The following is a 23,715-nucleotide window of genomic DNA, read 5'->3' on the forward strand; positions in this document are numbered from 1 at the left end:
GCCACCCCAGCACTCCAGGCCCGGCCTCCCCAGCACATCAGGTCCAGCCTCTCCAGTAATCCAGGCCCAGCCTCACCAGTACACCAGGCACAGCCTCACCAGTACTCCAGGCCCAGCGTCACCAGTACTCCTGACCCAGCCTCACCAGTACTCCTGGCCCAGCCTCACCAGTACTCCTGGTACAGCCTCACAAGTACTCCAGGCCCAGCCTCACAAGTACTCAAGGCCAAGGTCCACTAGTACTTCAGGCCAGGCTTCACCAGTACTCTAGTCCCAGCTCCCCTCGTACTTCAGGCCAGCTACACTAATTCTCCAGGACCAGCCACAGCAGTTTTCTAGACCCACTCTCATTAGTACTCCAGTATCAGCCTAAGCAGACCTCCAAGCCTTGCCCCTCTAGTCATCCGGGCTCACGCTCACCTGATCTCCAGTCCAGGCCTCACCAGTACACCAGGACCAGCCTCAGCAGTGCTCCAGGCCTGGCCCCTCCAATACTATACGTCCAGCCTGACCAGTACTCCAGGCCAAGCATTACTAATACTCCGGAACAAACATCACAAGTATACCAGGCATAGATTCAATAGAACTTCAGGCGCGGCGTCAGCAGTAGTCCAGGCTCTGCATCAGTAGTACACCAAGCCCCGTCCCAGCAGTACTTCTGGCGGGGCCTCCCCGGTGCTCCTGGCGGTGCTTCCCCGATGCTCCTGGCCCGGCCTCCCCGATGCTCCTGGCCCGGACTCGCCGGTGCTCCTGGGCCGGCCTCGCCGCTGCTCCTGGCCCGGACTCGCAGCTGCTGCTGGCCCGGCCTCACCGGTGCTCCTGCCCGGCGTACCTGGTGGTCCTGGCCCGGACTCCCCGGTGCTCCTGGCCCGGCCTCCCCGGTGCTCCTGCCCCGGCCTCCCCGGTGCTCCTGGACCGGCCTCCCCGGTGCTCCTGGCTCGGCCTCCCCAGCGCTCCAGGCCAGGCCTCCCCGTTGCTCCTGGCACGGCCTCCCCAGCACACCAGGTCCCGCCTCCCCTGTACTCCAGGCCCAGCCTCCCCAGTACTCCAGGCACTGCGTCCCCAGTTCTCCAGGCCCAGCCTCACCAGCACTCCTGGCCAAACTCCCCTCGTACTTCAGGCCAGTTACACTAATTCTCGAGGACCAGCCACACCAGTTTTCTAGATCCAGTCTCATTAGTACTCCAGTATCAGCCTCAGCAGACCTCCAGGCCTTGCGCCTCTAGTCATCCAGGCTCACGCTCACCTTATCTCCAGTCCAGGCCTCACCAGTACACCAGGACCAGCCGCAGCAGTGCTCCAGGCCTGGCCCCTCTAGTACTATATATCCAGCCTGAACAGTACTCCAAGCCAAGCATTACTAATACTCAGGAACAAACATCACAAGTACACCAGGCATAGATTCATTAGAACTTCAGGCACGACGTCAGCAGTCGTTCAGGCTCTGCATCAGTAGTACACCAAGCCCAGTCCCAGCAGTACTCCTGGCGGGGCCTCCCCGGTGCTCCTGGCCCAGTCTCCACTGTGCTTCTGGCCCGGCCTCCCCGGTGCTCCAGGCCCAGCCTCCCCAGCGTGGCAGGCCCGGCCTCCCCAGCACTGCAGCCCACTCATCCCAGCACTCCAGGCCCAGCCGCCCCAGTACTCCAGGCCCGGCCACCCAAGCACTCCAGCCCCAGCCTCCCCAGTACTCCAGGCCCAGCCTCCCCAGAACTCCAGACCTAGCCTCACCAGTTCTCCAGGCCCAGCCTCCCCAGTACTCCAGGCTCAGCCTCCCCAGTCCACCAGGCCCATGCTCACCAGTACTCTAGGCCCAGCATCACCAGTACTCCAGGCCCAGCCTCACGATTACTCCAGGCCCAGCCTCGCCAGTACTCCAGGCCCAGCCTCACCAGTACTCCAGGGCCAGCCTCACCAGTTCTCTAGGGCCAGCCTCACAAGTACTCCAGGCCCAGCCTCACCAGTACTCCAGGCCCAGCCTCACCAGTACTCCAGGACCAGCCTCACCAGTTCTCCAGGCCGAACCTCACCAGTACTCCAGGCCTATTTAACTCGCACTCCATGTGAAGCCTCCCAAGCACTCCAGTCCCAGCCTCCCCAGCACTCCAGTCCCAGCCACCTCAGGACTCCAGGCCCAGCCTCCCCAGCACTCCAGGCCCAGCCTCCCCAGCACTCCAGGTCCCGACTACCCAGTACTCCAGGCCCAGCCTATCCAGTACTCCAGGTACAGCTTCCCCGGTACTCTTGGCACAGCCTCACCAGTAATCCAGTCCCAGCCTCACCAGTACTCCAGGCCCAGCCTCCCCTGTACTCCAGGCCCAGCCTCACCAGTACTCCAGGCCCGGCCTCACATGAACTCATGGCCCGGCATCCCCAGTGCTCCTAGCGTGGCCTCGTCGGTGCTCCTGGCCCGGCCTCGCCGGTGCCCCTGGCCCGACCTCCCCGCTGCTCCTGGCCCGGCCTCGCCGGTGTTCCTGGCCCGGCCTCGCCGGTGCTCCTGGCCCGGCCTCGCGGGTGGTCCTGGCCCGTCCTCGCGGGTGCTCCTGGCCCGGCCTCCCCTGTGCTCCTGGCCCTGCCTCCCCGGTGCTCCTGGCCCGGCCTCCCCGGTGCTCCTGGCTCGGCCTCCCCAGCGCTCCAGGCCAGGCCTCCCCGGTGCTCCTGGCACGGCCTCCCCAGCACTCCAGGTCCCGCCTCCCCTGTACTCCAGGCCCAGCCTCCCCAGTTCTCCAGGCCCAGCCACACCAGTACTCCAAGCCCAGCCTCCCCAGTACTCCAGGCCCTGCGTCCCCAGTTCTCCAGGCCCAGCCTCACCAGCACTCCAGGCCAAACTCCCCTCGTACTTCAGGCCAGTTACACTAATTCTCGAGGACCAGCCACACCAGTTTTCTAGATCCAGTCTCATTAGTACTCCAGTATCAGCCTCAGCAGACCTCCAGGCCTTGCGCCTCTAGTCATCCAGGCTCACGCTCACCTGATCTCCAGTCCAGGCCTCACCAGTACACCAGGACCAGCCTCAGCAGTGTTCCAGGCCAGGCCCCTCTAGTACTATATATCCAGCCTGACCAGAACTCCAGGCCAAGCATTACTAATACTCAGGAACAAACATCACAAGTACACCAGGCATAGATTCATTAGAACTTCAGGCACGACGTCAGCAGTCGTTCAGGCTCTGCATCAGTAGTACACCAAGCCCAGTCCCAGCAGTACTCCTGGCGGGGCCTCCCCGGTGCTCCTGGCCCAGTCTCCCCTGTGCTTCTGGCCCGGCCTCCCCGGTGCTCCAGGCCCGGCCTCCCCAGCGTGAAAGGCCCGGCCTCCCCAGCACTGCAGCCCACTCATCCCAGCACTCCAGGCCCAGCCTCCCCAGCACTTCAGGTCCAGCCTCCCCAGTACTCCAGGCCCGGCCACCCCAGCACTCCAGGCCCAGCCTCCCCAGTGCTCCAGGCCCAGCCTCCCCAGAACTCCAGACCTAGCCTCCCCAGTCCACCAGGCCAATGCTCACCAGTACTCTAGGCCCAGCATCACCAGTACTCCAGGCCCAGCCTCACCAGTACTCCAGGCCCAGCCTCGCCAGTACTCCAGGCCCAGCCTCACCAGCACTCCAGGCCCGGCCTCCCCAGCACATCAGGTCCAGCCTCTCCAGTACTCCAGGCCCAGCCTCACCAGTACTCCAGGCACAGCCTCACCAGTACTCCAGGCCCAGCGTCACCAGTACTCCTGACCCAGCCTCACCAGTACTCCAGGCCCAGCCTCACAAGTACTCAAGGCCAAGGTCCACTAGTACTTCAGGCCAGGCTTCACCAGTACTCTAGTCCCAGCTCCCCTCGTACTTCAGGCCAGCTACACTAATTCTCCAGGACCAGCAACAGCAGTTTTCTAGACCCACTCTCATTAGTACTCCAGTATCAGCCTAAGCAGACCTCCAAGCCTTGCCCCTCTCGTCATCCAGGCTCACGCTCACCTGATCTCCAGTCCCAGCCTCACCAGTACACCAGGACCAGCCTCAGCAGTGCTCCAGGCCTGGCCCCTCCAATACTATACGTCCAGCCTGACTAGTACTCCAGGCCAAGCATTACTAATACTCCGGAACAAACATCACAAGTATACCAGGCATAGATTCAATAGAACTTCAGGCGCGGCGTCAGCAGTAGTCCAGGCTCTGCATCAGTAGAACACCAAGCCCAGTCCCAGCAGTACTTCTGGCGGGGCCTCCCCGGTGCTCCTGGCGGTGCTTCCCCGATGCTCCTGGCCCGGCCTCCCTGGTGCTCCTGGACCGGCCTCCCCGGTGCTCCTGGCTCGGCCTCCCCAGCGCTCCAGGCCAGGCCTCCCCGTTGCTCCTGGCACGGCCTCCCCAGCACACCAGGTCCCGCCTCCCCTGTACTCCAGGCCCAGCCTCCCCAGTTCTCCAGGCCCAGCCACACCAGTACTCCAAGCCCAGCCTCCCCAGTACTCCAGGCACTGCGTCCCCAGTTCTCCAGGCCCAGCCTCACCAGCACTCCAGGCCAAACTCCCCTCGTACTTCAGGCCAGTTACACTAATTCTCGAGGACCAGCCACACCAGTTTTCTAGAACCAGTCTCATTAGTACTCCAGTATCAGCCTCAGCAGACCTCCAGGCCTTGCGCCTCTAGTCATCCAGGCTCACGCTCACCTGATCTCCAGTCCAGGCCTCACCAGTACACCAGGACCAGCCGCAGCAGTGCTCCAGGCCTGGCCCCTCTAGTACTATATATCCAGCCTGACCAGTACTCCAAGCCAAGCATTACTAATACTCAGGAACAAACATCACAAGTACACCAGGCATAGATTCATTAGAACTTCAGGCACGACGTCAGCAGTCGTTCAGGCTCTGCATCAGTAGTACACCAAGCCCAGTCCCAGCAGTACTCCTGGCGGGGCCTCCCCGGTGCTCCTGGCCCAGTCTCCCCTGTGCTTCTGGCCCGGCCTCCCCGGTGCTCCTGGCCCGGCCTCCCTGGTGCTCCTTTCCCGGCCTCCCCGGTGCTCCTGGCCCGGTCTCCCCTGTGCTCCTGGCCAGGCCTCCCCGGTGCTCCTGGCCCGGCCTGCCCGGTTCTCCTGGCCCTGCCTCCCCGGTGCTCCTGGCACGGCCTCCCTGGTGCACCTGGCCCGGACTCCCCGATGCTCCTGTCCAGGCCTCGCCGTTACTCCTGGCCCGGCCTCGCCTGTGCTCCTGGCCCGGCCTCACCGGTGCTCCTGGCCCGGCCTCCCCGGTGCTCGTGGCCCGGCCTCCCAGATGTTCCTGGCCCGGGCTGCCTGGTGCTCGTTGCCCTGCCTCCTCGGTGCTCCAGGCCTCGGCTCCCAGGTGCTCCTGGCCAGGCCTCCCCGGTGCTCCTTTCCCGGCCTCCCCAGCACTGCAGGCCCGGCCGCCCCAGTACTGCAGGCCCGGCCACCCCAGCACTCCAGGCCCTGCCTCGCCAGCACTTCAGGTCCAGCCTCCCCACTACTCCAGGCCCAGCCTCCCCAGTACCCCAGGCCCAGCTTCATCAGTACCCCTGGCCCAGCCTCACCATTACACTAGGCCCATCTCCCCAGTACTCAAGGCCCAGCCTCACCAGTACTCCAGGCCCAGCCTCAACAGTACTCCTGGCCCAGCCTCACCAATACTCCTGGCCCATCCTCACCAGTACTCCAGGCCCAGCCTCGCAAGTACTCGAGGCCAAGCTCCACTAGTACTTCAGGCCAGGCTTCACCAGTACTCTAGTCCCAGCTCCCCTCGTACTTCAGGCCAGATACACTAATTCTCCAGGTCCAGCCACACCAGTTTTCTAGACCCAGTCTCATTAGTACTCCAGTATCAGCATCAGCAGACCTCCAGGCCTTGCCCCTCTAGTCATCCATGCTCACGCTCACTTGATCTCCAGTCCTAGCCTCACCAGTACACGAGGCCCAGCCTCAGCAGTGCTCGAGGCCTGGCCACTCTAGTACTATAGGTCCAGCCTGACCAGTACTCCAGGCCCAGCATTACTAATACTCCAGAAAAAAAATCACCAGTACACCAGGCATAGATTTATTAGAACTTCAGGCACGGCGTCAGCAGTAGTCCAGGCTCTGCATCAGTAGTACACCAAGCCCAGTCCCACCAGTGCTCCTGGCCCGGCCTCCCTGGTGCTCCTTTCCCGGCCTCCCCGGTGCTCCTGGCCCGGTCTCCCCTGTGCTCCTGGCCCGGCCTCCCTGGTGCTCCTGGCCCTGCCTCCCCGGTGCTCCTGGCCCTGCCTCCCCGGTGCTCGTGGCCCGGCCTCCCCAGTGCTCCTGGCCTTGCCTCCCCGATGGTCCTGGCCCGGCCTCCCCAGTGCTCCTGGCCTTGCCTCCCCGATGGTCCTGGCCCGGCCTCCCCGGTGCTCCTGGCCCGGCCTCCCAGGTGCTCCTGGACCAGCCTCCACGCCGGTCCTGTCCAGGCCTTCCCAGCACTGAAGGCCCGGTCTCCCCAGTACTGCTGGACAGGCCACCCCAGCACTCCAGGCCCGGCATCCCCAGCTCATCAGGTCCAGCCTCTCCAGTACTCCAGGCCCAGCCTCACCAGTACTCCAGGCACAGCCTCACCAGTACTCCAGGCCCAGCGTCACCAGTACTCCTGACCCAGCCTCACCAGTACTCCTGGCCCAGCCTCACCAGTACTCCTGGTACAGCCTCATCAATACTCCAGGCCCAGCCTCACAAGTACTCAAGGCCAAGGTCCACTAGTACTTCAGGCCAGGCTTCACCAGTACTCTAGTCCCAGCTCCCCTCGTACTTCAGGCCAGCTACACTAATTCTCCAGGACCAGCCACAGCAGTTTTCTAGACCCACTCTCATTAGTACTCCAGTATCAGCCTAAGCAGACCTCCAAGCCTTGCCCCTCTCGTCAACCAGGCTCACGCTCACCTGATCTCCAGTCCCAGCCTCACCAGTACACCAGGACCAGCCTCAGCAGTGCTCCAGGCCTGGCCCCTCCAATACTATACGTCCAGCCTGACCAGTACTCCAGGCCAAGCATTACTAATACTCCGGAACAAACATCACAAGTATACCAGGCATAGATTCAATAGAACTTCAGGCGTGGCGTCAGCAGTAGTCCAGGCTCTGCATCAGTAGTACACCAAGCCCAGTCCCAGCAGTACTTCTGGAGGGGCCTCCCCGGTGCTCCTGGCGGTGCTTCCCCGATGCTCCTGGCCCGCCCTCCCCGATGCTCCTGGCCCGGCCTCGCCGGTGCTCCTGGGCCGGCCTCGCCGCTGCTCCTGGCCCGGCCTCGCTGCTGCTCCTGGCCCGGCCTCACCGGTGCTCCTGCCCGGCGTACCTGGTGGTCCTGGCCCGGACTCCCCGGTGCTCCTGGCCCGGCCTCCCCGGTGCTCCTGGCCCGGCCTCCCCGGTGCTCCTGGACCGGCATCCCCGGTGCTCCTGGCTCGGCCTCCCTGGTGCTCCTGGCTCGGCCTCCCTGGTGCTCCTGGCCCGGCCTCGCCGGTGCTCCTGGGCCGGCCTCGCCGCTGCTCCTGGCCCGGCCTCGCCGCTGCTCCTGGCCCGGCCTCGCCGCTGCTCCTGGCCCGGCCTCACCGGTGCTCCTGCCCGGCGTACCTGATGGTACTGGCCCGGACTCACCGGTGCTCCTGGCCCGGCCTCCCCGGTGCTCCTGGCCCGGCCTCCCCGGTGCTCCAAGCCCAGCCTCCCCAGTACTCCAGGCACTGCGTCCCCAGTTCTCCAGGCCCAGCCTCACCAGCACTCAAGGCCAAACTCCCCTCGTACTTCAGGCCAGTTACACTAATTCTCGAGGACCAGCCACACCAGTTTTCTAGAACCAGTCTCATTAGTACTCCAGTATCAGCCTCAGCAGACCTCGAGGCCTTGCGCCTCTAGTCATCCAGGCTCACGCTCACCTGATCTCCAGTCCAGGCCTCACCAGTACACCAGGACCAGCCGCAGCAGTGCTCCAGGCCTGGCCCCTCTAGTACTATATATCCAGCCTGACCAGTACTCCAAGCCAAGCATTACTAATACTCAGGAACAAACATCACAAGTACACCAGGCATAGATTCATTAGAACTTCAGGCACGACGTCAGCAGTCGTTCAGGCTCTGCATCAGTAGTACACCAAGCCCAGTCCCAGCAGTACTCCTGGCGGGGCCTCCCCGGTGCTCCTGGCCCAGTCTCCCCTGTGCTTCTGGCCCGGCCTCCCCGGTGCTCCTGGCCCGGCCTCCCTGGTGCTCCTTTCCCGGCCTCCCCGGTGCTCCTGGCCCGGTCTCCCCTGTGCTCCTGGCCCGGCCTCCCTGGTGCTCCTGGCCCTGCCTCCCCGGTGCTCCTGGCCCTGCCTCCCCGGTGCTCGTGGCCCGGCCTCCCCAGTGCTCCTGGCCTTGCCTCCCCGATAGTCCTGGCCCGGCCTCCCCGGTGCTCCTGGCCCGGCCTCCCAGGTGCTCCTGGACCAGCCTCCAGCCGGTCCTGTCCAGGCCTTCCCAGCACTGCAGGCCCGGTCTCCCCAGTACTGCTGGACAGGCCACCCCAGCACTCCAGGCCCGGCCTCCCCAGCACATCAGGTCCAGCCTCTCCAGTAATCCAGGCCCAGCCTCACCAGTACTCCAGGCACAGCCTCACCAGTACTCCAGGCCCAGCGTCACCAGTACTCCTGACCCAGCCTCACCAGTACTCCTGGCCCAGCCTCACCAGTACTCCTGGTACAGCCTCACAAGTACTCCAGGCCCAGCCTCACAAGTACTCAAGGCCAAGGTCCACTAGTACTTCAGGCCAGGCTTCACCAGTACTCTAGTCCCAGCTCCCCTCGTACTTCAGGCCAGCTACACTAATTCTCCAGGACCAGCCACAGCAGTTTTCTAGACCCACTCTCATTAGTACTCCAGTATCAGCCTAAGCAGACCTCCAAGCCTTGCCCCTCTAGTCATCCGGGCTCACGCTCACCTGATCTCCAGTCCAGGCCTCACCAGTACACCAGGACCAGCCTCAGCAGTGCTCCAGGCCTGGCCCCTCCAATACTATACGTCCAGCCTGACCAGTACTCCAGACCAAGCATTACTAATACTCCGGAACAAACATCACAAGTATACCAGGCATAGATTCAATAGAACTTCAGGCGCGGCGTCAGCAGTAGTCCAGGCTCTGCATCAGTAGTACACCAAGCCCCGTCCCAGCAGTACTTCTGGCGGGGCCTCCCCGGTGCTCCTGGCGGTGCTTCCCCGATGCTCCTGGCCCGGCCTCCCCGATGCTCCTGGCCCGGACTCGCCGGTGCTCCTGGGCCGGCCTCGCCGCTGCTCCTGGCCCGGCCTCGCAGCTGCTGCTGGCCCGGCCTCACCGGTGCTCCTGCCCGGCCTCCCCGGTGCTCCTGGCCCGGCCTCCCCGGTGCTCCTGGCCCGGCCTCCCCGGTGCTCCTGGACCGGCCTCCCCGGTGCTCCTGGACCGGCCTCCCCGGTGCTCCTGCCTCGGCCTCCCCAGCGCTCCAGGCCAGGCCTCCCCGTTGCACCTGGCACGGCCTCCCCAGCACACCAGGTCCTGCCTCCCCTGTACTCCAGGCCCAGCCTCCCCAGTACTCCAGGCACTGCGTCCCCAGTTCTCCAGGCCCAGCCTCACCAGCACTCCAGGCCAAACTCCCCTCGTACTTCAGGCCAGTTACACTAATTCTCGAGGACCAGCCACACCAGTTTTCTAGAACCAGTCTCATTAGTACTCCAGTATCAGCCTCAGCAGACCTCGAGGCCTTGCGCCTCTAGTCATCCAGGCTCACGCTCACCTGATCTCCAGTCCAGGCCTCACCAGTACACCAGGACCAGCCGCAGCAGTGCTCCAGGCCTGGCCCCTCTAGTACTATATATCCAGCCTGAACAGTACTCCAAGCCAAGCATTACTAATACTCAGGAACAAACATCACAAGTACACCAGGCATAGATTCATTAGAACTTCAGGCACGACGTCAGCAGTCGTTCAGGCTCTGCATCAGTAGTACACCAAGCCCAGTCCCAGCAGTACTCCTGGCGGGGCCTCCCCGGTGCTCCTGGCCCAGTCTCCACTGTGCTTCTGGCCCGGCCTCCCCGGTGCTCCAGGCCCAGCCTCCCCAGCGTGGCAGGCCCGGCCTCCCCAGCACTGCAGCCCACTCATCCCAGCACTCCAGGCCCAGCCTCCCCAGCACTTCAGGTCCAGCCTCCCCAGTACTCCAGGCCCGGCCACCCAAGCACTCCAGGCCCAGCCTCCCCAGTACTCCAGGCCCAGCCTCCCCAGAACTCCAGACCTAGCCTCACCAGTACTCCAGGCCCAGCCTCCCCAGTACTCCAGGCTCAGCCTCCCCAGTCCACCAGGCCCATGCTCACCAGTACTCTAGGCCCAGCATCACCAGTACTCCAGGCCCAGCCTCACGATTACTCCAGGCCCAGCCTCACAAGTACTCCAGGCCCAGCCTCACCAGTACTCCAGGCCGAGCCTCACCAGTACTCCAGGACCAGCCTCACCAGTTCTCCAGGCCGAGCCTCACCAGTACTCCAGGCCTATTTAACTCGCACTCCATGTGAAGCCTCCCAAGCACTCCAGTCCCAGCCTCCCCAGCACTCCAGTCCCAGCCACCCCAGGACTCCAGGCCCAGCCTCCCCAGCACTCCAGGCCCAGCCTCCCCAGCACTCCAGGTCCCGACTACCCAGTACTCCAGGCCCAGCCTATCCAGTACTCCAGGTACAGCTTCCCCGGTACTCTTGGCACAGCCTCACCAGTAATCCAGTCCCAGCCTCACCAGTACTCCAGGCCCAGCCTCCCCTGTACTCCAGGCCCAGCCTCACCAGTACTCCAGGCCCGGCCTCACATGAACTCATGGCCCGGCATCCCCAGTGCTCCTAGCGTGGCCTCGTCGGTGCTCCTGGCCCGGCCTCGCCGGTGCCCCTGGCCCGACCTCCCCGCTGCTCCTGGCCCGGCCTAGCTGGTGTTCCTGGCCCGGCCTCGCCGGTGCTCCTGGCCCGGCCTCGCGGGTGGTCCTGGCCCGTCCTCGCGGGTGCTCCTGGCCCGGCCTCCCCTGTGCTCCTGGCCCTGCCTCCCCGGTGCTCCTGGCCCGGCCTCCCCGGTGCTCCTGGCTCGGCCTCCCCAGCGCTCCAGGCCAGGCCTCCCCGGTGATCCTGGCACGGCCTCCCCAGCACTCCAGGTCCCGCCTCCCCTGTACTCCAGGCCCAGCCTCCCCAGTTCTCCAGGCCCAGCCACACCAGTACTCCAAGCCCAGCCTCCACAGTACTCCAGGCCCTGCGTCCCCAGTTCTCCAGGCCCAGCCTCACCAGCACTCCAGGCCAAACTCCCCTCGTACTTCAGGCCAGTTACACTAATTCTCGAGGACCAGCCACACCAGTTTTCTAGAACCAGTCTCATTAGTACTCCAGTATCAGCCTCAGCAGACCTCCAGGCCTTGCGCCTCTAGTCATCCAGGCTCACGCTCACCTGATCTCCAGTCCAGGCCTCACCAGTACACCAGGACCAGCCTCAGCAGTGCTCCAGGCCAGGCCCCTCTAGTACTATATATCCAGCCTGACCAGAACTCCAGGCCAAGCATTACTAATACTCAGGAACAAACATCACAAGTACACCAGGCATAGATTCATTAGAACTTCAGGCACGACGTCAGCAGTCGTTCAGGCTCTGCATCAGTAGTACACCAAGCCCAGTCCCAGCAGTACTCCTGGCGGGGCCTCCCCGGTGCTCCTGGCCCAGTCTCCCCTGTGCTTCTGGCCCGGCCTCCCCGGTGCTCCAGGCCCGGCCTCCCCAGCGTGAAAGGCCCGGCCTCCCCAGCACTGCAGCCCACTCATCCCAGCACTCCAGGCCCAGCCTCCCCAGCACTTCAGGTCCAGCCTCCCCAGTACTCCAGGCCCGGCCACCCCAGCACTCCAGGCCCAGCCTCCCCAGTGCTCCAGGCCCAGCCTCCCCAGAACTCCAGACCTAGCCTCCCCAGTCCACCAGGCCAATGCTCACCAGTACTCTAGGCCCAGCATCACCAGTACTCCAGGCCCAGCCTGACCAGTACTCCAGGCCCAGCCTCGCCAGTACTCCAGGCCCAGCCTCACCAGTACTCCAGGGCCAGCCTCACCAGTTCTCTAGGGCCAGCCTCACAAGTACTCCAGGTCCAGCCTCACCAGTACTCCAGGCCCAGCCTCACCAGTACTCCAGGGCCATCCTCACCAGTACTCCAGGCCCAGCCTCACCAGTACTCCAGGACCAGCCTCACCAGTTCTCCAGGCCGAGCCTCCCCAGTACCCCTGGCCCAGCCTCCCCAGTACTCCAGGCTCAGCCTCACCAGTACACCAGGCCCAGCCTTACCAGTACTCCAGGCCCAGCCTCAGCAGTACTCCAGGCCCAGCCTCACCAGTACTCCAGGCCTACTTAACGCGCACTCCATGTGAAGCCTCCCAAGCACTCCAGGCCCAGCCTCCCCAGCACTCCAGTCCCAGCCTCCCCAGGACTCCAGGCCCAGCCTCCCCAGCACTCCAGGCCCAGCCTCCCCAGCACTCCAGGTCCCACCTACCCAGTACTCCAGGCCCAGCCTATCCAGTACTCCAGGTCCAGCTTCCCCGGTACTCTTGGCACAGCCTCACCAGTAATCCAGTCCCAGCCTCACCAGTACTCCAGGCCCAGCCTCCCCTGTACTCCAGGCCCAGCCTCACCAGTACTCCAGGCCCGGCCTCACATGAACTCATGGCCCGGCATCCCCTGTGCTCCTAGCACGGCCTCGTCGGTGCTCCTGGCTCGGCCTCGCCGGTGCTCCTGGCCCGACCTCCCCGCTGCTCCTGGCCCAGCCTCGCCGGTGCTCCTGGCCCGGCCTCCCCACTGCTCCTGACCCGGCCTCGCGGGTGCTCCTGGCCCGTCCTCGCGGGTGCTCCTGGCCCGGCCTCCCCAGTACTCCAGGCCCAGCCTCACCAGTAAACCAGGCCCAGCCTCCCCAGTTCACCAGGCCCTGCGTCCCCAGTTCTCCAGGCCCAGCCTCCACGTTTCTCCTGGCCCGGCCTCTCCGGTGCTCCTGGCCCAGCCTCCCCGGTGCTCCTGGCCCGGCCTCCCTGGTGCTCCTGGCCCGGCCTCCCAGGTGCTCCTGGCCCGGCCTCACCAGTACTCCTGGCACAGCCTCACCAGTACTCCAGGCCCAGCCTCACAAGTACTCAAGGCCAAGGTCCACTAGTACTTCAGGCCAGGCTTCACCAGTACTCTAGTCCCAGCTCCCCTCGTACTTCAGGCCAGCTACACTAATTCTCCAGGACCAGCCACACCAGTTTTCTAGACCCACTCTCATTAGTACTCCAGTATCAGCCTCAGCAGACCTCCAAGCCTTCCCCCTCTAGTCATCCAGGCTCACGCTCACCTGATCTCCAGTCCCAGCCTCACCAGTACACCAGGACCAGCCTCAGCAGTGCTCAAGGACTGGCCCCGCTAATACTATGCATCCAGCCTGACCAGTACTCCAGGCCAAGCATTACTAATACTCCGGAACAAACATCACAAGTATACCAGGCATAGATTCAATAGAACTTGAGGCGCGGCGTCAGCTGTAGTCCAGGCTCTGCATCAGTAGTACACCAAGCCCAGTCCCAGCAGTACTTCTGGCGGGGCCTCCCCGGTGCTCCTGGCGGTGCTTCCCTGATGCTCCTGGCGTGGCCGCCCCGATGCTCCTGGCCCGGCCTCGCCGGTGCTCATGGCCCAGCCTCGCCTGTGCTCCTGGCCCGGCCTTGACGCTGCTCATGGCCCGGCCTCGCCTGTGCTCCTGGCCTGGCCTCGCCGCTGCTCCTGGCCCGGCCTCACCGGTGCTCCTGCCCGGCGTTCCCAGTGGTCCTGGCCCGGACTCCCCGGTGCTCCTGGCCCGGCCTCCCCGGTGCTCCTGGACCGGCCTCCCCGGTGCTCCTGGCCCGACCTCCCCGGTGCTCCCGGCTCGGCCTCCCCAGCGCTCCACGCCAGGCCTCCCCGGTGCTCCTGGCTCGGCCTCCCCAGCACTCCAGGTCCCGCCTCCCCTGTACTCCAGGCCCAGCCTCCCCAGTACTCCAGGCCCAGCCACACCAGTACTCCAGGCCCAGCCTCACCAGTACTCCAAGCCCAGCCTCCCCAGTATTCCAGGCCCTGCATCCCCAGTTCTCCAGGCCCAGCCTCACCAGCACTCCAGGACAAACTCCCCTCGTACTTCAGGCCAGTTACACTAATTCTCCAGGACCAGCCACATTAGTTTTCTAGAACCAGTCTCATTAGTACTCCAGTATCAGCCTCAGCAGACCTCCAGGCCTTGCGCCTCTAGTCATCCAGGCTCACACTCACCTGATCTCCAGTCCAGGCCTCACCAGTACACCAGGACCAGCCTCAGCAGTGCTCCAGGCCTGGCCCCTCTAGGACTATATATCAAGCCTGACCAGTACTCCAGGCCAAGCATTACTAATACTCAGGAACAAATATCACAAGTACACCAGGCATAGATTCATTAGAACTTCAGGAACGACGTCAGCAGTCGTTCAGGCTCTGCATCAGTAGTACACCAAGCCCAGTCCCAGCAGTACTCCTGGCGGGGCCTCCCCAGTGCTCCTGGCCCAGTCTGCCCTGTGCTTCTGGCCCGGCCTCCCCGCTGCTCCTGGCCCGTCCTCGCGGGTGCTCCTGGCCCGGCCACCCCGGTGCTCCTGGCCCGGCCTCCCTGGTGCTCCTGGCCTGGCCTCCCCAGTACTCCAGGCCTAGCCTCACCAGTACTCCAGGCCCAGCCTCTCCAGTACACCAGGCCCTGCGTCCCCTGTTCTCCAGGCCCAGCCTCACCAGTACTCCAGGCTAAACTCCACTAGTACTTCAGGCCCGGCGTCACTAGTGCTCCTGGACCAGCCTCACGAGTTCCCTAGGCCAAGCCACATTGGTACTCCAGTATCAGCCTCACAAGAACTCCAGACCTTGCCCTTCTAGATATCCTGACTCACCCTCACCTGATCTCCAGTCCCAAATTCACCAGTACACCAGGCCCAGCCTTACCAGTACTCCAGGCCCAGCCTCAGCAAAACTCCACGCCCAGCCTCCCAGGACTCCAGGCCCAGCCTCCCCAGCACTCCAGGTCCCGCCTACCCAGTACTCCAGGCCCAGCCTATCCAGTACTCCAGGTCCAGCTTCCCCAGTACTCTTGGCACAGCCTCACCAGTAATCCAGTCCCAGCCTCACCAGTACTCCAGGCCCGGCCTCACATGAACTCATGGCCCAGCATCCACTGTGCTCCTAGCGCGCCCTCGTCGGTGCTCCTGGCCCGGCCTCCCCGCTGCTCCTGGCCCATCCTCGCGGGTGCTCCTGGCCCGGCCTCCCCGGTGCTCCTGGCCCGGCCTCCCCGGTGCTCCTGCCCCGGCCTCCCCAGTACTCCAGGCCCAGCCTCACCAGTACTCCAGGCCCAGCCTCCCCAGTACACCAGGCCCTGCGTCCCCAGTTCTCCAGGCCCAGCCTCACCAGTACTCCAGGCTAAACTCCACTAGTACTTCAGGCCCGGTGTCACTAGTGCTCCTGGACCAGCCTCACGAGTTCCCTAGGCCAAGCCACATTGGTACTCCAGTATCAGCCTCACCAGAACTCCAGACCTTGCCCTTCTAGTCATCCTGACTCACCCTCACCTGATCTCCAGTCCCAGATTCACCAGTACTCCAGGCCCAGCCTCACCAGCACTCCAGGCCCAGCCTCAATAGTACTCCAGACCGTTTCAATAGTACTCCAGGCCCAGTCTCACTAGTACTCCAGGTCTATTTCACTCGCACTACTTGTGAAGCCTCACCAGAACTCCAGGCCCAGCTTCACTAGTACTTCATACCCAGCATCAAGAGCAATCCAGGCCATTCTCACTAGTTCCCCAGGCCCAGCCTCACCAGTACTCCAGGCCAAGCTCCACTGTCCTTCAGGCTAGGCTTCAACAGTACTCTAGTCCCAGCTCCCCTCATACTTCTGGCCAGCTACACTAAAATTCCAGGACTCGCCACACCAGTATTCTAGACCCAGCTTCATTAGTACTCCAGTATCAACCTCAGCAGAACTCCAGGCCTTGCCCCTCTAGTCATCCAGGCTCACGCTCACCTGATCTCCATTCCCAGCTTTACCAGTACACGTGGCCCAGCCTCATTAGTGCTCCAGGCCTGGCCACTCTAGTACTATACGTCCAGCCTGACCAGTACTCAAGGCGCAGCATTACAAACCCTGCAGAACAAACATCACAAGTACACTAGGCATAGATTCATTAGAACTTCAGGCACGGCGTCAGCAGTAGTCCAGGCTCTGCATCAGTAGTACACCAAGCCCAGTCCCACGAGTACTCCTGGCGAGGCCTCCCCGGTGCTCCTGGCATGGCCTCGCCGGTGCTCCTGTCACGGCCTCCCCGGTGCCCCTGGCCCGGCCTCCCCGGTGCTCCTGGCCCGGCCTCCCCAGCGTGGCAGGCCCGGCCTCCCCAGCACTGCATCCCAATCATCCCAGCACTTCAGGTCCAGCCTCCCCAGTACTCCAGGCCCGGCCACCCCAGCACTCCAGGCCCAGCCACCCCAGTGCTCCAGGCCCAGCCTCCCCAGAACTCCAGACCTAGGATCACCAGTACACCAGGCCCAGCTTCCCCAGTACTCCAGGCTCAGCCTCCCCAGTCCACAGGGCCCATGCTCACCAGTACTCTAGGCCCAGCATCACCAGTACTCCAGGCCCAGCCTCACCAGTACTCCAGGCCCAGCCTCGCCAGTACTCCAGGCCCAGCCTCACCAGTACTCCAGGGCCAGCCTCACCAGTTCTCTAGGGCCAGCCTCACAAGTACTCCAGACCCAGCCTCACCAGTACTCCAGGCCCAGCCTCACCAGTACTCCAGGGCCATCCTCACCAGTACTCCAGGCCCAGCCTCACTTTTACTCCAGGACCAGCCTCACCAGTTCTCCAGGCCGAGCATCCCCAGTACCCCAGGCCCAGCCTCCCCAGTACTCCAGGCTCAGCCTCACCAGTACACCAGGCCCAGCCTTACCAGTACTCCAGGCCCAGCCTCAGCAGTACTCCAGGGCCAGCCTCACCAGTACTCCAGGCCTATTTAACTCGCACTCCATGTGAAGCCTCCCAAGCACTCCAGGCCCAGCCTCCCCAGGACACCAGGCCCAGCCTCTCCAGCACTCCAGGCACAGCCTCCCCAGCACCTCAGGTCCCGCCTACCCAGTACTCCAGGCCCAGCCTATCCAGTACTCCAGGCCCAGCTTCCACGGTACTCTTGGCACAGCCTCACCAGTAATCCAGTCCCAGCCTCACCAGTACTCCAGGCCCAGCCTCCCCTGTACTCCAGGCCCAGCCTCACCAGTACTCCAGGCCCGGCCTCACATGAACTCATGGCCCGGCATCCCCCGTGCTCCTAGCGCGGCCTCGTCGGTGATCCTGGCACGGCCTCGCCGGTGCTCCTGGCCCGACCTCCCCGCTGCTCCTGGCCCGGCCTCGCCGGTGCTCCTGGCCCGGCCTCCCCGCTGCTCCTGGCCCGGCCTCGCGGGTGCTTCTGGCCCGTCCTCGCGGGTGCGCCTGGCCCATCCTCGCGGGTGCTCCTGGCTCATCCTCGCGGGTGCTCCTGGCCCGGCCTCCCCGGTGCTCCTGGCCCGGCCTCCCCGGTGCTCCTGGCCCAGCCTCCCCAGTACACCAGGCCCTGCGTCCCCAGTTCTCCAGGCCCAGCCTCACCAGTACTCCAGGCTAAACTCCACTAGTACTTCAGGCCCGGCGTCACTAGTGCTCCTGGACCAGCCTCACGAGTTCCCTAGGCAAAGCCACATTGGTACTCCAGTATCAGCCTCACCAGAACTCCAGACCTTGCCCTTCTAGTCATCCTGACTCACCCTCACCTGATCTCCAGTCCCAGATTCTCCAGTACTCCAGGCCCAGCCTCACCAGCACTCCAGTCCCAGCCTCAATAGTACTCCAGATCGTCTCACTAGTACTCCAGGCCCAGTCTCACTAGTACTCCAGGCCTATTTCACTCGCACTACATGTGAAGCCTCACCAGAACTCCAGGCCCAGCTTCACTAGTACTTCATACCCAGCATCAAGAGCAATCCAGGCCATTCTCACTAGTTCCCCAGGCTCAGCCTCACCAGTACTCCAGGCCAAGCTCCACTGTCCTTCAGGCCAGGCTTCACCAGTACTCTAGTCCCAGCTCCCCTCATACTTCTGGCCAGCTACACTAAAATTCCAGGACTCGCCACACTAGTTTTCTAGACCCAGCTTCATTAGTACTCCAGTATCAGCCTCAGCAGAACTCCAGGGCTTGCCCCTCTAGTCATCCAGGCTCACGCTCACCTGATCTCCAGTCCCAGCTTCACCAGTACACGTGGCCCAGCCTCATTAGTGCTCCAGGCCTGGCCACTCTAGTACTATACGTCCAGCCTGACAAGTACTCAAGGCGCAGCATTACAAACCCTCCAGAACAAACATCACAAGTACACTAGGGATAGATTCATTAGAACTTCAGGCACGGCGTCAGCAGTAGTCCAGGCTCTGCATCAGTAGTACACCAAGCCCAGTCCCACGAGTACTCCTGGCGAGGCCTCCCCGGTGCTCCTGGCATGGCCTCGCCGGTGCTCCTGTCACGGCCTCCCCGGTGCCCCTGGCCCGGCCTCCCCGGTGCTCCTGGCCCGGCCTCCACGTTTCTCCTGGCCCGGCCTCTCCGGTGCTCCTGGCCCAGCCTCCCCGGTGCTCCTGGCCCGGCCTCCCCGGTGCTCCTGGCCCGGCCTCCCCGGTGCTCCTGGCCCGGCCTCCCCGGAGCTCCTGGCACAGCCTCACCAGTACTCCAGGCCCAGCCTCACAAGTACTCAAGGCCAAGGTCCACTAGTATTTCAGGCCAGGCTTCACCAGTACTCTAGTCCCAGCTCCCCTCGTACTTCAGGCCAGCTACACTAATTCTCCAGGACTAGCCACACCAGTTTTCTGGACCCACTCTCATTAGTACTCCAGTATCAGCCTCAGCAGACCTCCAAGCCTTCCCCCTCTAGTCATCCAGGCTCACGCTCACCTGATCTCCAATCCCAGCCTCACCAGTACACCAGGACCAGCCTCAGCAGTGCTCAAGGACTGGCCCCGCTAATACTATACGTCCAGCCTGACCAGTACTCCAGGCCAAGCATTACTAATACTCCGGAACAAACATCACAAGTATACCAGGCATAGATTCAATAGAACTTCAGGCGCGGCGTCAGCTGTAGTCCAGGCTCTGCATCAGTAGTACACCAAGCCCAGTCCCAGCAGTACTTCTGGCGGGGCCTCCCCGGTGCTCCTGGCGGTGCTTCCCCGATGCTCCTGGCCTGGCCACCCCGATACTCCTGGCCCGGCCTCGCTGGTGCTCATGGCCCAGCCTCGCCTGTGCTCCTGGCCCGGCCTTGCCGCTGCTCCTGGCCCGGCCTCGCCTGTGCTCCTGGCCTGGCCTCGCCGCTGCTCCTGGCCCGGCCTCGCCTGTGCTCCTGGCCCGGCCTCACCGGTGCTCCTGCCCGGCGTACCCAGTGGTCCTGGCCCGGACTCCCCGGTGCTCCTGGCCCGGCCTCCCCGGTGCTCATGGCCCGGCCTCCCCGGTGCTCCTGGCCTGGCCTCCCCGGTGCTCCTGGCTCGGCCTCCCCAGCGCTCCAGGCCAGGCCTCCCCGGTGCTCCTAGCTCGGCATCCCCAGCACTCCAGGTCCCGCCTCCCCTGTACTCCAGGCCCAGACTCCCCAGTACTCCAGGCCCAGCCTCACCAGTACTCCAAGCCCAGCCTCCCCAGTATTCCAGGCCCTGCGTCCCCAGTTCTCCAGGCCCAGCCTCACCAGCACTCCAGGCCAAACTCCCCTCGTACTTCAGGCCAGTTACACTAAATCTCCAGGACCAGCCACACTAGTTTTCTAGAACCAGTCTCATTAGTAATCCAGTATCAGCCTCAGCAGACCTCCAGGCCTTGCGCCTCTAGTCATCCAGGCTCATGCTCACCTGATCTCCAGTCCAGGCCTCACCAGTACACCAGGACCAGCCTCAGCAGTGCTCCAGGCCTGGCCCCTCTAGTACTATATATCAAGCCTGACCAGTACTCCAGGCCAAGCATTACTAATACTCAGGAACAACCATCACAACTACACCAGGCATAGATTCATTAGAACTTCAGGCACGACGTCAGCAGTCGTTCAGGCTCTGCATCAGTAGTACACCAAGCCCAGTCCCAGCAGTACTCCTGGCGGGGCCTCCCCGGTGCTCCTGGCCCAGTCTCCCCTGTGCTTCTGGCCCGGCCTCCCCGGTGCTCCTGGCCCGGCCTCCCCGCTGCTCCTGGCCCGTCCTCGCGGGTGCTCCTGGCCCGGCCTCCCCGGTGCTCCTGGCCCGGCCTCCCCGGTGCTCCTGGCCCGGCCTCCCCAGTACTCCAGGCCCAGCCTCACCAGGCCCAGCCTCCCCAGTACACCAGGTCCTGCGTCACCAGTTCTCCAGGCCCAGCCTCACCAGTACTCCAGGCTAAACTCCACTGTCCTTCAGGCCAGGCTTCACCAGTACTCTAGTCCCAGCTCCCCTCATACTTCTGGCCAGCTACACTAAAATTCCAGGACTGGCCACACCAGTTTTCTAGACCCAGCTTCATTAGTACTCCAGTATCAGCCTCAGCAGAACTCCAGGCCTTGCCCCTCTAGTCATCCAGGCTCACGCTCACCTGATCTCCAGTCCCAGCTTCACCAGTACACGTGGCCCAGCCTAATTAGTGCTCCAGGCCTGGCCACTCTAGTACTATACGTCCAGCCTGACCAGTACTCAAGGCGCAGCATTACAAACCCTCCAGAACAAACATCACAAGTACACTAGGCATAGATTCATTAGAACTTCAGGCACGGCGTCAGCAGTAGTCCAGGCTCTGCATCAGTAGTACACCAAGCCCAGTCCCACGAGTACTCCTGGCGAGGCCTCCCCGGTGCTCCTGGCATGGCCTCGCCGGTGCTCCTGGCACGGCCTCCCCGGTACCCCTGGCCCGGCCTCCCCGGTGCTCCTGGCCCGGCCTCCACGTTTCTCCTGGCCCGGCCTCTCCGGTGCTCCTGGCCCAGCCTCCCCGGTGCTCCTGGCCCGGCCTCCCCGGTGCTCCTGGCTCGGCCTCCCCGGTGCTCCTGGCCTGGCCTCACCAGTACTCCTGGCACAGCCTCACCAGTACTCCAGGCCCAGCCTCACAAGTACTCAAGGCCAAGGTCCACTAGTACTTCAGGCCAGGCTTCACCAGTACTCTAGTCCCAGCTCCCCTCATACTTCAGGCCAGCTACACTAATTCTCCAGGACCAGCCACACCAGTTTTCTAGACCCACTCTCATTAGTACTCCAGTATCAGCCTCAGCAGACCTCCAGGCCTTGCGCCTCTATTCATCCAGGCTCACGCTCACCTGATCTTCAGTCCAGGCCTCACCAGTACACCAGGACCAGCCTCAGCAGTGCTCCAGGCCTGGCCCCTCGAGTACTATATATCCAGCCTGACCAGTACTCCAGGCCAAGCATTACTAATACTCAGGAACAAACATCACAAGTACACCAGGCATAGATTCATTAGAACTTCAGGCACGACGTCAGCAGTCGTTCAGGCTCTGCATCAGTAGTACAACAAGCCCAGTCCCAGCAGTACTCCTGGCGGGGCCTCCCCGGTGCTCCTGGCCCTGTCTCCCCTGTGCTTCTGGCCCGGCCTCCCCGGTGCTCCAGGCCCGGCCTCCCCAGCGTGGCAGGCCCGGCCTCCCCAGCACTGCAGCCCACTCATCCCAGCACTCCAGGCCCAGCCTCCCCAGCACTTCAGGTCCAGCCTCCACAGTACTCCATGCCCAGCCTCGCCAGTACTCCAGGGTCAGCCTCACCAGTTCTCTAGGGCCAGCGTCACAAGTACTCCAGGCCCAGCCTCACCAGTACTCCAGGCCCAGCCTCACCAGTACTCCAGGGCCATCCTCACCAGTACTCCAGGCCCAGCCTCACCAGTACTCCAGGACCAGCCTCACCAGTACTCCAGGCCCAGCCTCCCCAGTACCCCAGGCCCAGCCTCCGCAGTACTCCAGGGTCAGCCTCACCAGTCCACCAGGCCCAGCCTTACCATTACTCCAGTCCCAGCCTCCCCAGTACCACAGGCCCAGCCTCTGCAGTACTCCAGGGTCAGCCTCACCAGTACACCAGGCCCAGCCTCCCCAGCACTCCAGTCCCAGCCTCCCCAGGACTCCAGGCCCAGCCTCCCCAGGACTCCAGGCCCAGCCTCCCCAGCACTCCAGGCCCAGCCTCCCCAGCACTCCAGGTCCCGCCTACCCAGTACTCCAGGCCCAGCCTATCCAGTACCCCAGGTCCAGCTTCCCCGGTACTCTTGCAACAGCCTCACCAGTAATCCAGTCCCAGCCTCACCAGTAATCCAGGCCCAGCCTCCCCTGTACTCCAGGCCCAGCCTCACCAGTACACCAGGCCCGGCCTCACATGAACTCATGGCCCGGCATCCCCTGTGCTCCTAGCGCGGCCTCGTCGGTGCTCCTGGCCCGGCCTCGCCGGTGTTCCTGGCCCGGCCTCCCCGCTGCTCCTGGCCCGGCATCGCCGGTGCTCCTGGCCCGGCTTCCCTGCTGCTCCTGGCCCATCCTCGCGGGTGCACCTGGCCCGGCCTCCCCGGTGCTCCTGGCCCGGCCTCCCCGGTGCTACTGGCCCAGCCTCCACAGTACACCAGGCCCTGCGTTCCCAGTTCTCCAGGCCCAGCCTCACCAGTACTCCAGGCTAAACTCCACTAGTATTTCAGGCCCGGCGTCACTAGTGCTCCTGGACCAGCCTCACGAGTTCCCTAGGCCAAGCCACATTGGTACTCCAGTAGTAGCCTCACCAGAACTCCAAACCTTGCCCTTCTAGTCACCCTGACTCACCCTCACCTGATCTCCAGTCCCAGATTCACAAGTACTCCACGCCCAGCCTCACCAGCATTCCAGGCCCAGCCTCAATAGTACTCCAGACCGTCTCACTAGTACTCCAGGCCCAGTCTCACTAGTATTCCAGGCCTATTTCACTCGCACTACATGTGAAGCCTCACCAGAACTCCAGGCCCAGCTTCACTAGTACTTCATACCCAGCATCAAGAGCAATCCAGGCCATTCTCACTAGTTCCCCAGGCCCAGCCTCACCAGTACTCCAGGCCAAGCTCCACTGTCGTTCAGGCCAGGCTTCACCAGTACTCTAGTCCCAGCTCCCCTCATACTTCTGGCCAGCTACACTAAAATTCCAGGACTCGCCACACCAGTTTTCTAGACCCAGCTTCATTAATACTCCAGTATCAGCCTCATCAGAACTCCAGGCCTTGCCCCTCTCGTCATCCAGGCTCACGCTCACCTGATCTCCAGTCCCAGCTTCACCAGTACACGTGGCCCAGCCTCATTAGTGCTCCAGGCCTGGCCACTCTAGTATTATACGTCCAGCCTGACCAGGACTCAAGGCGCAGCATTACAAATCCTCCAGAACAAACATCACAAGTACACTAGGCATAGATTCATTAGAACTTCAGGCATGGCGTCAGCAGTAGTCCAGGCTCTGCATCAGTAGTACACCAAGCCCAGTCCCACGAGTACTCCTGGCGAGGCCTCCCCGGTGCTCTTGGCATGGCCTCGCCGGTGCTCCTGGCACGGCCTCCCCGGTGCCCCTGGCCCGGCCTCCCCGGTGCTCCTGGCCCGGCCTCCACGTTTCTCCTGGCCCGGCCTCCCCGGTGCTCCTGGCCCGGCCTCCCCGGTGCGCCTGGCCCGGCCTCCACGGTGCTCCTGGCCCGGCCTCCCCGGTGCTCCTGGCCCGGCCTCCCTGGTACTCCTGG

The 23,715-nt window shown here is 63.6% G+C and overlaps 4 protein-coding genes across 4 annotated transcripts; all 4 read left to right on the top strand.

Annotated features, from left to right (window-relative positions):
• The first annotated feature begins 1,789 nt into the window (after positions 1-1,789).
• On the top strand, positions 1,790-3,467 carry LOC138742008 (proline-rich protein 36-like). Its single transcript, XM_069896202.1, has 3 exons — positions 1,790-1,960; positions 2,067-2,901; positions 3,094-3,467. Exons 1-3 carry the CDS (start codon positions 1,790-1,792, stop codon positions 3,465-3,467), a joined length of 1,380 nt encoding a protein of 459 aa, XP_069752303.1.
• A 5,725-nt stretch (positions 3,468-9,192) lies between these two features.
• LOC138742009 (proline-rich protein 36-like) lies at positions 9,193-10,808 on the top strand. The gene is made up of 3 exons (XM_069896203.1): positions 9,193-9,582; positions 9,666-9,788; positions 9,882-10,808. Exons 1-3 carry the CDS (start codon positions 9,193-9,195, stop codon positions 10,806-10,808), a joined length of 1,440 nt encoding a protein of 479 aa, XP_069752304.1.
• Positions 10,809-13,675: 2,867 nt separating this feature from the next.
• LOC138742010 (proline-rich protein 36-like) lies at positions 13,676-16,153 on the top strand. Its single transcript, XM_069896204.1, has 5 exons — positions 13,676-14,105; positions 14,366-14,725; positions 14,865-15,414; positions 15,531-15,621; positions 16,022-16,153. The coding sequence occupies exons 1-5, from the start codon at positions 13,676-13,678 to the stop codon at positions 16,151-16,153; spliced, it is 1,563 nt and encodes a 520-aa protein (XP_069752305.1).
• A 117-nt stretch (positions 16,154-16,270) lies between these two features.
• Positions 16,271-18,376, top strand: LOC138742011 (proline-rich protein 36-like). The gene is made up of 4 exons (XM_069896205.1): positions 16,271-16,925; positions 17,026-17,706; positions 17,800-17,956; positions 18,208-18,376. Exons 1-4 carry the CDS (start codon positions 16,271-16,273, stop codon positions 18,374-18,376), a joined length of 1,662 nt encoding a protein of 553 aa, XP_069752306.1.
• The last annotated feature ends 5,339 nt before the right edge of the window (positions 18,377-23,715 follow it).

Source organism: Narcine bancroftii, chromosome 8 (assembly GCF_036971445.1).
Source record: "Narcine bancroftii isolate sNarBan1 chromosome 8, sNarBan1.hap1, whole genome shotgun sequence".
In the NCBI taxonomy this organism is placed as follows: domain Eukaryota; kingdom Metazoa; phylum Chordata; class Chondrichthyes; order Torpediniformes; family Narcinidae; genus Narcine; species Narcine bancroftii.